This window comes from Vespa velutina, chromosome 9 (assembly GCF_912470025.1).
Source record: "Vespa velutina chromosome 9, iVesVel2.1, whole genome shotgun sequence".
In the NCBI taxonomy this organism is placed as follows: domain Eukaryota; kingdom Metazoa; phylum Arthropoda; class Insecta; order Hymenoptera; family Vespidae; genus Vespa; species Vespa velutina.
The window spans coordinates 628348-641554 of record NC_062196.1 but is presented as its reverse complement, the minus strand read 5'-3'; the positions used below and the strand labels follow the sequence as shown (position 1 = coordinate 641554).

At 30.5% G+C, this 13207-nt stretch overlaps 4 protein-coding genes across 5 annotated transcripts in view; 3 read left to right on the top strand and 1 right to left on the bottom strand.

The window, feature by feature from the left end:
* LOC124951850 (zwei Ig domain protein zig-8-like) overlaps positions 1-1725 on the bottom strand; it is a 294625-nt gene extending 292900 nt beyond the window's left edge. The window contains exon 1 of the mRNA XM_047500804.1: positions 462-1725. Coding sequence (XP_047356760.1) covers positions 462-537 — 76 coding nt within the window. The 5' untranslated portion in view covers positions 538-1725. The remainder of the gene's footprint in view (positions 1-461) is intronic.
* Positions 1726-2390: 665 nt separating this feature from the next.
* On the top strand, positions 2391-5969 carry LOC124951563 (activin receptor type-1-like). The gene is made up of 7 exons (XM_047500137.1): positions 2391-2697; positions 2955-3139; positions 3258-3498; positions 3568-3842; positions 3917-4557; positions 4631-4865; positions 4945-5969. Exons 1-7 carry the CDS (start codon positions 2637-2639, stop codon positions 5080-5082), a joined length of 1776 nt encoding a protein of 591 aa, XP_047356093.1. The 5' UTR covers positions 2391-2636; the 3' UTR covers positions 5083-5969.
* A 741-nt stretch (positions 5970-6710) lies between these two features.
* Positions 6711-7969, top strand: LOC124951565 (60S ribosomal protein L32). Its single transcript, XM_047500141.1, has 4 exons — positions 6711-6850; positions 7064-7177; positions 7459-7611; positions 7773-7969. The coding sequence occupies exons 2-4, from the start codon at positions 7085-7087 to the stop codon at positions 7929-7931; spliced, it is 405 nt and encodes a 134-aa protein (XP_047356097.1). The 5' UTR covers positions 6711-6850; positions 7064-7084; the 3' UTR covers positions 7932-7969.
* Positions 7970-8119: 150 nt separating this feature from the next.
* Positions 8120-10168, top strand: LOC124951564 (pro-resilin-like). Of its 2 annotated transcripts, none has more exons than XM_047500138.1 (4): positions 8120-8376; positions 8508-8611; positions 8783-8914; positions 9350-10168. In XM_047500138.1, the coding sequence occupies exons 2-4, from the start codon at positions 8600-8602 to the stop codon at positions 9614-9616; spliced, it is 411 nt and encodes a 136-aa protein (XP_047356094.1). In that variant the 5' UTR covers positions 8120-8376; positions 8508-8599; the 3' UTR covers positions 9617-10168. The 2 variants fall into 2 exon arrangements, with proteins under 2 accessions (XP_047356094.1, XP_047356095.1); XM_047500139.1 differs by having other exon boundaries at positions 8469-8611.
* The last annotated feature ends 3039 nt before the right edge of the window (positions 10169-13207 follow it).

Here is a 13207-nt window from a genome sequence, read left to right as displayed (position 1 = left end):
TAAGATAATTATATTGGATGCTGAAAGTACAGTCCTTCGTATTCAACACAGAAAATGAGATCTATTAAATGTTATCTGTGTAGTTTAATGTTTATAAATTAAATCTATTTATCAATGATAATGCATTTTTGACAACTGACTTATGAACCAGCCTGTATAATGACGAAGATTTGTTAAAAAATATTCTATTATGTTGATCATTATATTTAATGGTTAATAATTGACTGTAAATTTTTTCTCTTTCTCTCTTTTTTTTTTAACAGAATTTTTCTATTCCGCGTTTTTATTTGTTAAAAAAAAATTACTATATTCTACGAAAGTAATAGGTAGAAAATATGACAATTATTAATTAACAATTGTTTCATAATTCTATAGGATCTTCATATATAATTATAATGCTTATGAAATTAATAATATACGTAAAAGTATTTTTTTTTCTTCCATAAAATAACTCGACTTACCTTGACCAACCGTAATAACTTCAATGAAGATCAAAAAACCAGAGAGCAACGGAACGGTGAGCCAACGACACACCATCTTCCACACTTTCTCATTACCCGAATCACCGTCGATAACACCTTAACGTTGTCCACCGTCACCAGTATAAATTGGCACCAATTTTTGTTCGGCACGAATTGGCCTTCCGAGGAGCACAGTACACCGAAAAATTCTTTACCGATTTAATAAAAACTTCACGATCTTTTTTCTCACTCACTCGTATCGCCGTTTATTCGCACTCTTATCCTTCTTTCGTTCGCGCAAATATCACCATTAAACCGTTCCGATAACACTTCTGCTTCGAATTTTATCACCCTTCTCTCGCGAATGATCGACGATAAAAATTGTAAAAGCACCGATGAAAGAAGACGTCCTTTCTTTTGCTATCGTCGTTAAAAAAAGAAACGAAAGAGCCGCGGAAAAATTTCGAGACACATTTGATGATATCTCGAGATTTGCTTTATTTCTTTTCTTTTTCTTCCATGAAAAAAAAGCGCGGTATAAATTACGCTCGAACGAATTATGTAAAAGCAATAAAAATGGCGTAGTTTATCCGGCTACGAGAATCGACCAATCGGCGACCGATCCGATCCACAATCTCTTCGATGATTGGTCGATCGAAGTACCGGAAAGAAATCTTGCACCGATGTGTTACTCGACGTCCGTTGATAAACGACGATCGTAAGTTTTATTCCTTTATGAAAAAACTTGAAGAAAGCTCGCCGTTGTTGATACAAAGTGCGACGTAGATACGAATTGCCGATTTTCTTCGTCTCGTTCTCGCGCGTGATTGGCTCCGTTGGAGTCACGCGTTTTATGGTTCGCGCTTGATGATTCATACGACATCCTTGTCTAACTCTTTCCTTGTAAATATTAAATTATTGTTTATTTGTTTTTCATCAAAACTTGACGATAATGTTCCGCGACACACTTCGACACCCTTTAGTTTTTTCCTTTATTTTTATATCTTTTTATAACTGCGACGTTTGTAAATTTAAAAAAAAAAAGAGGAAAAGAGATAAACGCGAGTCGTTTTCCGAAATATGTAAGAAAGAAGAAAATATTATGACAGGGATTTGCTCACTCGCTCGCTTGTAAGTAAGTACACGTCTCTAATTTTTCTTTACTACGGCGTCGTCGTCTCGCGGGACGACGTCGAACGCACATGGATCTCTCGCCGCGGCGACAACCTCGAGTGGTGGTGGTGCCGCTCGGTGTTCGCGGCGCGGAATGATCCTGCGGACTTGCGTCCAGCTTTCATCAAGACGCCTGCGCCATGTAGTTGCTGCATTCGCGCCGAATGAAATATATCGTCACGTTCTAACATCAAAGACGATATATATCTCTGTAATAATATTCGAAAATAAACGAATCAACCTCTAGATTTCAGTCTTCTTTTATTTCCTTTCTTTTTTCTTCCTTCTTTCGAATCGAATGTTCTATAAATCATATATATTCTTGTTCTTTTTTTTTTGAAGCGATAGCTATAGAATTTCGAATTCTTTGTGATTGATTTTTATCAACGAAAGTCATGCTGTTTTATTTTATCATAAGTTTAAAAATATCAATATTAAAACGAGATCATCTACTTGTCATATGTATAGGAATGAATAGAAATTTGTACAATAAAAAAATTAAATTGATAATATATTCGAAGATCGAGTATGCTCTTTAATAACTTTCTAATTATTGATAGATCTGAAAATTTCGATGAATCAATTCGTCCTATATAAAATAAACTCTTAATATAACATTGAACATAGCAATTCGCGCTTTTAAGTTCTTATTACAATTCCTAGAAAGCATAGCACTTTATTTACACGCAATTAGAAATATTATCGTCCGAGGGCGCTAATGTCGGCAACAAAAGCGCTCCTACAATGTCTATTGGGCATAAATGGAATCTTTTACTTTCCTACATTGCCTACATGAATTTGGCTTCTTTGGTGAACACGCATGAAGTATTATACAAAAAGTATAAATTTGAAAGTGAAATGTAGTATTTTTTTATTAGAACTTAAAAGGTTTATATCAGGAAGCGCAATGGTTTGTCATATGAGACAAAAAAGATGTAACCTAAACGTTTAAGGCTAGTGGTGACCTGATTAGAGTGGTCCACTGTTTTGACGCATACAGAAATGGCGGATACTATATTTATCATGCACTTTATACTCTTGTTGACATTCAAATTATGTTCAGGTATGAGGTTATTTTTTATCATTTTCAGCAATTTCTAAAATATACGTATATTTTAATTTTTTAACATACTTGTTTTACTTCACATGTTTTAATACAACAGTTAAAAAAAACTATATCGTTTTGTTTATAAGGTTTTACTATAAAATTTTACTTTTAATAGAATTTTGTTTCGTAAAGCAAAATTTCTATAGCAAAAGTACAGCTATGAAATTTTTATTATATATAATTTAACTAATAAATATTATTAATTTATATAGGAGACAGACAAAAAACAGCGTTGTTAGATGACGATCCATTTCTTGATAGTAGAGAAGCACCTGAATCTCATGAACCTGTAGGACTTACATTTGGAAATAATCCTGTCAATCAACGTCGTTTTAGTTGTCTTACTTGCGATGAACCAGATTGTGCTCAGATAAAAGTCTGCTTTGATGCTATCACTGTAATATATCTTTTTTATTACATTAATATATATATATATATATATATATATATATATATATATGTATACAAAAGAAAGATGAGTATTCTTATGAGTATTATATATTTCTGTTTAATAGTGTATGAAATCTAGAATAAGAGAAACAGATGGCAAGGAAAGTATTAGTAGAGGATGCGTGGCAGATGTCGATCAAATGCAATTTTATTGCAACAAACAACAATCTAAAGAAGGAAAAAATGATAATGGTATTAAAAGGCATGTTAGTAGATCACCAGGTCGGGCACATATTTATGTTGAGTGCTGTCAAGGTGACCTCTGTAACAATGGTTCTTTTCCCATATTACAAGATTATATAGATGGTAAGATATCTCAATCATCGTTAATAAAACCAATTGCAGAATTGACATTTATTATGTGTTAAACTGTAGATGGAGAATCAGAATCAGACTATGTAATAAAATTGACATTGGCTATATTGGGACCTATGTTAGGATTAGGCATTATTGCTGGAGGTGTTCTTTTCTGCTTAATAACTCGTAAGACTCGTAGAAAACGTCCTTTGGCTTCGAGGCACAAAAGATTAATTATAGACTCGGAACTTGAGCCGTCCATGTTACATTTTTCTTCTCCTTCACCTGTATCTAGTACAACGTATCATGCACACGAATTGCAAGCAACCGCAGCTGGTGATAGTACTCTGAAAGTATGCATCATATAGTTCAATATACGATATTGTTATGTATAATTTCATTAAGGATAAAATTTTTACTCATACAGGAATACCTGGATGGACGAAGTCTTACCAGTGGTTCTGGTTCAGGATTACCTTTATTAGTACAACGCACATTGGCTAAGCAAGTAGCATTAGTCGAATGTCTTGGTAGTGGTGGTAATGGAGGGTTTGGTGGTGAAGTGTGGAGAGGTATTTGGCATGGTGAAAATGTGGCTGTGAAAATTTATTTTTCACGAGATGAGGCTGCATGGGCTCGAGAAACAGAGGTCTATTCTCAATTATTGCCCTCGAGACATGATAATATTTTAGGATATGTTGGAAGTGATATGACCAGTAGAGCTAGCTGTACTCAATTGTGGCTAGTAACACATTATCATCCACTTGGTTCACTTTACGATCATTTAAATCATTCACCACATCCATTAACACATCATCAAACCCTTAATATAACGTTGAGCATAGCAAATGGTTTACTTTATTTACACACGGAAATTCATGGAACTAGAGGAAAACCAGCTATGTCTCATCGTAATCTTAAATCTAAAAATATCCTTGTTAAAACGAACGGTGGCTGTGTTATTGCGGATTTTGCATTAGCTGTAACTCAAGATCGACTTACAACGGATAGAGTGGATTTAAAACAAGGCGCCAAACGTTACATGAGTCCTGAAGTTTTGGAACAAACGTAAGTTATTATTTAAAAAATATAGTCCAAATATTTATATAAGATTAAAAATATTAACTTTATTCGATTACAGATTAAATGTAGAATGCTTAGAGAGCTTCAGATGTGCAGATATCTATAGTTTGGGTCTTATACTGTGGGAAGTCTGTCGGAGATGTATAACTAATGGTGTTGCTTTGGAATATGCTGCTCCTTACTCCGAATGGCTCTCGTACAGTAATCAAGAGCCCAGTATAGAAGAAATGCATAAATTAGTTTGTCTTGATCAACGTAGACCACCGTTGCCTAATAGATGGCATTATGATGCAGTAAGTACAATTATTTTTATTCTATAAAATTTTTCTTATTTAATATTTCTCTCTAAATATAATAGAAAATATTTTTTAGACATTATCAGGAATGGGAAAACTAATGAGAGAATGTTGGCATCATAAGCCTGCTGCGCGCTTACCTATTCTTCGAGTAAAAAAGACACTCATCAAATTAGCAGCCGCCGATTCTCGCGTTCACTTACCTCTCGACTGACCACTGTTTATCTGATCATACTGTATTTCTTATATACATATTTATTTTTACTATTATCATCATCATTATACCATCATTATCACGTGCATTGTAAAATCAGTCATCCTCATTGTTGATCATAAATTATCGAAATATCATGAAAGGGTAAGAAAATATCGTTTATTGACATATCGTGATAAAGGCATTAATGTTTTCATTTGTACGCGATTCTGTACTTCGTTTGATCATACAGTACATTCTTCTTGAGCAGAAAACTCAAGTCAGCATGAAATTTTATACACTAAACATGATTAGATTGTATAAATGTACAAATTTTAACATTTCCATAAAACGCGTTGATGTGTTACATTTATAGAAATGATTAAAAAAAAAAAAATAAAAAAAAGAAAGAAAGAAAAAAATATTCTCAGAGTTAAGCCTAATTTGTCGGTATAAGTTCGATGTAGATTGTTTCAATATACATACGCAGCTCTCATTTTTACAATTATTATTATTTGTATAAGTGTGAAGTTAAATGGAATAGTTTTTCTATAATCAATTTGTGAATTAATGTAAGTTTAATTTCTTTTTTTTCTTTTTTTTTCTTTTTTTTTTCTTCTTTTTTTTTTTTTTTTTTTTTTTTTTTTATCAACTGACATCCTGTCAGTATAAAGAAAAATATTTGTTGTCACTATCGCTCATTGAATAATTACAAATAAGCCAGGATCTGTTTAGTTTTTTAACCGAAATATTCTGGAGTTCAATGTTCCTGTCATCATTTCTAATTTTGAAAGTAGTTTTATATTTGTATTTGTGTATCTGTACTTGTATTTTCCATGTTACCTGGTAGTTTTTAGCATTTGTTAACGTAAATTGTATTTGTAAATATTATCCTTTATTTCCACTTACGCAATTTTTCTTATAGTATTTCCAATATATCATTAGTTATAAAATTTTATTAAAATATTGTAAATAGAATTTATAGATATTAATATCCATATCTGTTATTATTATACGATTAAAAAGGATCATTAAATCTCTACCATTGCATGTTACTAATAAAAATCTCTAAATGTGAAAGAGAATGAATGATGCGAGAGAACTCATTTTAGGACCAAAGAAATTCTGTATAAAATTACTAACTTGTGTGTCCATTAAAAACGCATCTCATCAAACATAGATTTTGTTTCTTTCTTATAAATTTCTCTTCAAATCTCTTAATAAAGAATATTTCGAGTTTGCGAATAAAGTGTTTATTCGATACTTTATACATTATCTTACTTTGAAATATTTGGAAAACCAAAAAAATTTGTCGAAATATATTTTTACATTTTAATAATTATTTAATATTATTCATATTTTGTTAACGAACAAAAGATTCTACATATAGCAACTTGTAAATGAATCGATTACTTTTACATATAACTTTTAAATATTTTGTAGTACAATCAATACTAAATCAATGGCTACGTGGTTCATTCAAATTTCATCACGTGGCAGGAAATAGGCATTTCTATACTAAAACAATTCATATGATTGGAGACCGTATAAATGTTGGATGTTGTAATGTCGTTTAAAAAATAGCCGATAGATAGCACTGCTCATAGAAAGACTAAGGAACCAATCAAAAGATGTATTAAGGTGGTATATCTTGTACCGTATTGGTTAAGCTTTGTAGCTGTAGATATTCTATATTTTTTACAGAGTGTTTCTCATCTTCTGTTATATCCAAAGATTTAGAAATAGGGAACAAACATAACCTTTTCTTTTTACGACGTGTGAGCGGACGGTATGTAATGTAGCACGTGTTCATAATTATTATAGAAAAAAAATGAAAAAATTAATGTATTGTAATAATAAATTGTGAATCTTCGACAATGTTATATATAATGTTTTAATACAAACATAAATTCATAGATTACGAAAAATGATTTCAATAATTTCAGCACGTGAGCATGATGTGCTTCCGAAGGTTTACATTTCATTTTTTTTTGGGTTTCAGTAATATTTAAAAGAAATCAACATGTCTATCAGACCGATTTATAGGCCAACGATTGTCAAAAAAAGGACGAAAAAGTTTATTAGGCATCAAAGTGATCGATATGACAAATTGAAGGTACTATAGACAATAATATTTAAGAAGTCATTGTTAATAGTGTAGAATTCATGAAATTTAGAATATCTGACAAATCAATAACAATTAAATTGTACAAATGTTTCAATTTTTTCAGTAGTTTATTATTGTTACTTAAAGTGATTATTTCATTTTGGTCATAATTACATTGACATACCAGTAATTATCTAAAAATAAATAAATAAAAAACGAAAGGATTTACTAGAGAATATAAATACTGGATTACAGATTAGACATAAGTTTAATTAAGTAAATTTTTTTAGCGTAACTGGCGTAAACCAAAGGGTATTGATAACAGAGTTCGTAGACGTTTCAAGGGTCAATATTTAATGCCCAATATTGGTTATGGAAGCAATAAGAAAACCCGTCATATGCTTCCTACAGGTTTCCGCAAAGTACTTGTACATAATGTCAAGGTAAATATTAAATGGAAATTTTTAGAGTATGATTATGTATAATGATTATCGAAAACATTATTCTGTAAATTTTACAAAATGATATTGTAAGATACAAATTATTCGTTATTGATAAAAATCGTAAATCATTTACACCAATGAAAACTTGTAATGTTTTATAGGAGTTGGAAGTACTGATGATGCAAAATCGCAAATTTTGCGCCGAAATCGCCCATGCAGTTAGCAGTAAAAAACGCAAGGCTATCGTCGAACGTGCACAGCAACTTTCGATTCGCGTCACGAATGCCAACGCTCGCCTGCGTTCTGAGGAAAATGAATAAATATTTTTAACTCTTAATAAAATAAGATCTTTTCGCTATGTATTCGTATATCAATCAATTACCCTGTTTAACTCTAACATACGTTATTACGTAAGAAACGAAAATACAGTGAAAGATAATATTACAAGCGATACTTAAACATTTTCCAATAACTAATACATTTTTCATAATATATACACGTATTTATAATTATAAATGGTTATACAAATTAAATAACAAAATTATATTATATGATGAACAGTTTTAAATCATTGGACTAGAACTTATGCAAAACGTTACGTTTACGGAAAGATGATAGTGAAAAATAAGAACGATTTTTATATTTATAAATATATAATATAGAAATTCAATAGTCACAATGTAAATTACGAAGAAGTTTTGATTAACGCGATTTAAGCAACTTGGAACAATAGACGATAAATATTACAAAGTATCAGGAACTACTGTGAGTACACCAAATAAATGATTGCAGCTATGCGGTCAGAGATCTGCGGTTTTATTATTAACTCTAATTATGGTTATGCGCTCGCATTAAAGCTTCCACAATAACCGTGCTTCCATTTCTACTTTTAAAAGATGCAATCGGGAACGTGGTGTATAAAACCCGGTGATGCTGTAACGCAGAGTTATTTCAGTTTTGAACACTTGAAGATTAGGACGATCTGCCAATGATTCGAAAGGTTTGTTGCATATATTTTTACGAATGGAAATATAATTCCATCTTTTTTTTAATATTTGATTAAATTCTACGTTAATTTTTGTTTTTCTTTTTTCTTTTTTTTTTACAAACAATAGTTTAATGAATTTTATCGTGCACATATGTTTTTTTTAAGTCGTTTCTTATCTCATAGGCATTATTACTAGCAACGATGCTGATAGGAATTCGAGGCGAACCTCAAGGACCTGCTTATCTTCCTCCTAGTGTATCTCGTCCTCCTGGTACACCTGGAGGCGGGACAGGACATCCAGACGAATGGGCTGGGGTAAGATAAATTATACATTTATTAATTATAATTTACATAGTTTTTAATTGTTACATAAAAAAGATGATATTCTTTTATACACGATGATAACAAATTTGATCTTGATCAAATTTGAGATTTTAATAAGGAAGTTTATACTTTTTGAAAAATAATATGCAGTCAGTTTCCGTTCAATGTGAAAATGCTCCTCCTGCAAGGATCAAATGCTTCCTCAAAAGTTTCATCTTGTACGAATAATTAATCAAAAATATTTCCTTGCAAAAACATACAATTTTTAATAATATCTAAGATCTAAAACAGTTAGATCTCATAATCTAAGTATTACTTGCAATTTAAATCGATCATTGGAATTTCATAAATTTTTTAAATTGATATGTTCAATTTTTTTTGTTTACTTTTTTTTCTATCTTTCTTTAAAATAGTAATCTATTTCAGGATCCAGCAAACTATGAGTTTTCATACGAAGTGCAAGATGCTGTTGCTGGTTTAGATTTCGGTCATCGTGAAATGCGAAAAGACCAAGAAGCAACTGGTACATATCACGTTCTACTTCCCGATGGTAGAACACAAATAATTGATTATGTTGCTGATAATGCTGGTTATCGGCCAATGGTACGATACGAAGGAACAGCAACTTATCCAGCACCAGCACCGTCTGCTGGTGGTGGCGGTGGAGGCGGAGATGATGGTTATAGATATTAATAATATAATTACATAAAAGAAGATTGTATTAAAACACTTTGAATTTTATTAAATTAAAAATTAATTTTTTTTATTGGTGAACACGTCAAATCGGAGTTTGCGAAATCACATTGGTGGTACAAGCAATTTTTAAATATTTCGATAACTCCGTCATTATTTGTGTTCCAATTGTTTCTACGTACACATTGAAAGTTTGTAATAAATTTATTAAATATTACAATGATATTATATACGATATACATGCTTTGTGAAAATTTATTAGACAATTTATTGGAAAATGAATTGGAAAATTTATTAGAAATTAGCATATACCAAATGCGTTGATCGCAAAATAAAATGTAGCGACTTGTGTATGTACAAGATATTTAATAATGTATGTATGCAATGTATTTTGAATATCGATAATCGCATATCGCACAATATTCAGAGTCAAAAAGTTGCAACAAATTTCAACGGATAGATATATTGATAAATATTGAATATTGCGGTTATATATGTCTTCATCGAGAAAATGCCGATAATTTATAATAAATAAAAAAAGGTGAATATTTATTATTTCTATAATTTAATAAGGATCATGTCCAACATTGCATCAGAATTTGACAAAGTAATAGATGACAAAATGATAACACCAAGAATATCGAAAGTTACAAACGTTCGAGAATTTAAAGAAGAAACTATGATAGAAAATCCATTATCTACGTTAAAATTAGATAAGGTTTGATCAAATTTATGATATTATCATCAATAATGTATGAACTCACAAATATATTACATGAATCATTTAACTTGTACCATTAATTATATCGTCATCATGTTAATTAAACTAAATAAGTTCGATTCTTTTCCAAGATCACTATGAAAAAAGTACAAGATGTGATCGAGGCAGCCTCCAAAAAAGCAAAGATTTTTTGTTACGACGATATCCTTGCGTTTCGTCCTATCTTAATAAAAGAATGCGATTTAGGTATGTCACAACGTTTCTGTTTTGGAAAAATGAAGCAATATGCCAAAGAGTTACAAACGTATGGTCTCTTAGGTGTGAGTAGAAAGAAGTTTTCTTTAAAAGACTATCTTCCTACGTAAATTTATCTTATTTAATAAATAACGTATCCGTTATTTTACATCGAAATTATTGAAAGGATTGGGAAAAACGTATCAGAATGTTGGTGGCACCTAAACTTCAAGAAAAATATAAAGAAATTTTCGAAATGCATATGAATGAAGCTAAGGATCAATATTATCGAGACATACACAATATGTCGATCAATTCCGTGATTGCTATAGAATGTCAAGAATCTTGTAACATCTTAGATTATACACTCTCGGCACCATTTAAACTTCTGGACCCACCAAATTTTTTTTCTATTTACCAAAAACAGCGCTATAATTTTGCTAAAAAATATTATTTTTCCCATAAATTAATGAGAAACATCGTAGCTAAAGCTCATATAGTGTTCCGTAATTCTATATGCGATTTTCGACGTTATAGGTCGTTCGGTACTTTTGATTTATATAGGTATTGTATTATTTTTTTTTTTTGTTAATCTTAAATTTATTGAATTAGCTAATTAATGTTGGAATTTTTAATATTTTATATCTAAATAAACAATTCAGTATTTTTTATCGAAAATTTTCGACATTATTTATTAGCCAATACAAAGGTATAATCGTTTGAAAAATTCGCAACTTTTTTTTTCTTTTTATTGATAATATTGCATAAATATCAAAGCGGAAAATTTTTCACAAATGGCGGTAATATTAATAATATTAATTTTCAACAACAAAGTTTATTTATTTATATATAAAATATTGAAAGTTTCGACATTTCTTATTAGCTGAATTAATATTATAAAATATTATTACTTCCTCATTATATTATATTAGATTGTTGGATTTGGTGGACTCAGATTTGACGAAAGCTACTAATCTCATAACTAGTTCGTATTACGGTAGTATCATTAGAAATCTTTCACAGTCACGTTACATTTATGACGTCCCATTCGCCATGATCAGTGATTTCTTTCGATGTGCTACAAATTTACTGTCGCTTCAAATTATGGCTTATATAATGAGAATCATAGAGGAATGGCTTACAACATTGAGCGATTGTTTTACAACACCTATATTAAAGGTACATGTAACCGTAAAATAAGTTGTTCCTTGATATTTTATTAAGATATTATCAATTTCGAAAGTATTTTTAAAATCTTCCTACCAACAGTTGGAATTGAAATGCGAGAACAACATGTTATTCATTTACCCGTTGCTCAGTGAAATTTATAAGTCCTATCACTCTATCATTGATCAAATCGCAAATATTTCACAAGAATTACCAACTTTGGAATCGTGGATCGGTATTAAAACTGTTCACAAAGCGATCTTTATTACATTACCAAATTGGTACTTGCAAGAAGTACACGAAAGACTCGAAAAAATATTGGAAAATTTATTTCAACCTATTATCAGTTACATTGAACAATTGCATGATCAGTTCAATGTTGCATATGATATTAAAACTCGACAAAAAGTAATCGCTTATGTTGCCGAAGGACATACTTTTGAGGAATGCATCGAGAAAGTCGAAGATTTCAATTGTTTAGTTCGCGAAATTAATGGATTGGTATAATATCTACTTATGTATACAGAATGTCCCATGTAAAACTATGTTACATTACAAATTATTCTTATCGAAAAAATATGACAAAATTTATATTGTGTTCTATAAAAAAAATATTACAATGATTAAATTCATTAAATTTATAGAACTGGATAAATTTAATTGTCTTTATTTGCATAAAGATGAAGTTTAGACAAATTTGTAGCACTTCGCGTGGAACATCCTGTATACTAATACCTACGTTTATACAATAAAGGAAATTCGTTTAAGAGATTATAATTAATGTTTTTAGCCAAACATCGAGTATTTTTTCATAGCCGTATTATATCAGACGGAAGGCAAAGCTACTCTCATGTCTTACACTTTATCTGTTCGTGAATTAATAATTGGTGAATTGGTGAAACGTCATCAGAATTATAATCTTGATATATGTAAGGTGTTTGAAACACTAAGGGATAGGGCACTGAATGTGCCAGGAACAACGAAGGAACTTCTCGAATTAGGTTTGTCATTTTTATCGGAAAGATAAAAGATCGAAAGATCGAAAGATCGAAAGAAAGGATTTGAAATTTTCTAAATAATTATTATCTACATATATATTTTTATACATATATATATATATATATTTTTGGCGCCATAGGTAAATACATGATAGAAGCTGCAAGTACAACAATGGAAGAGATGAACGACAGGATCACAATATCATTAAACATGATGGCATCCTTAATCGAAATGACAAATTTGAGCACAGATCATGCTGAGTTAAACAATACGACTGTCAATTGGCTAAAACGAATAAGATCAATTTTTGAACAAAGTAGTAGCATGTACGAGCAAATGAAATTTGACTTGGAAGAAAATTTGCAAAGTAAAGTGATGACCTTGAACACGCAAGTCGAAGAAATATTTCCAAGGTAAATTCTTTTTTACCACTGCATCAGCATGATTTGATCTAGTTACTTTTAACATGA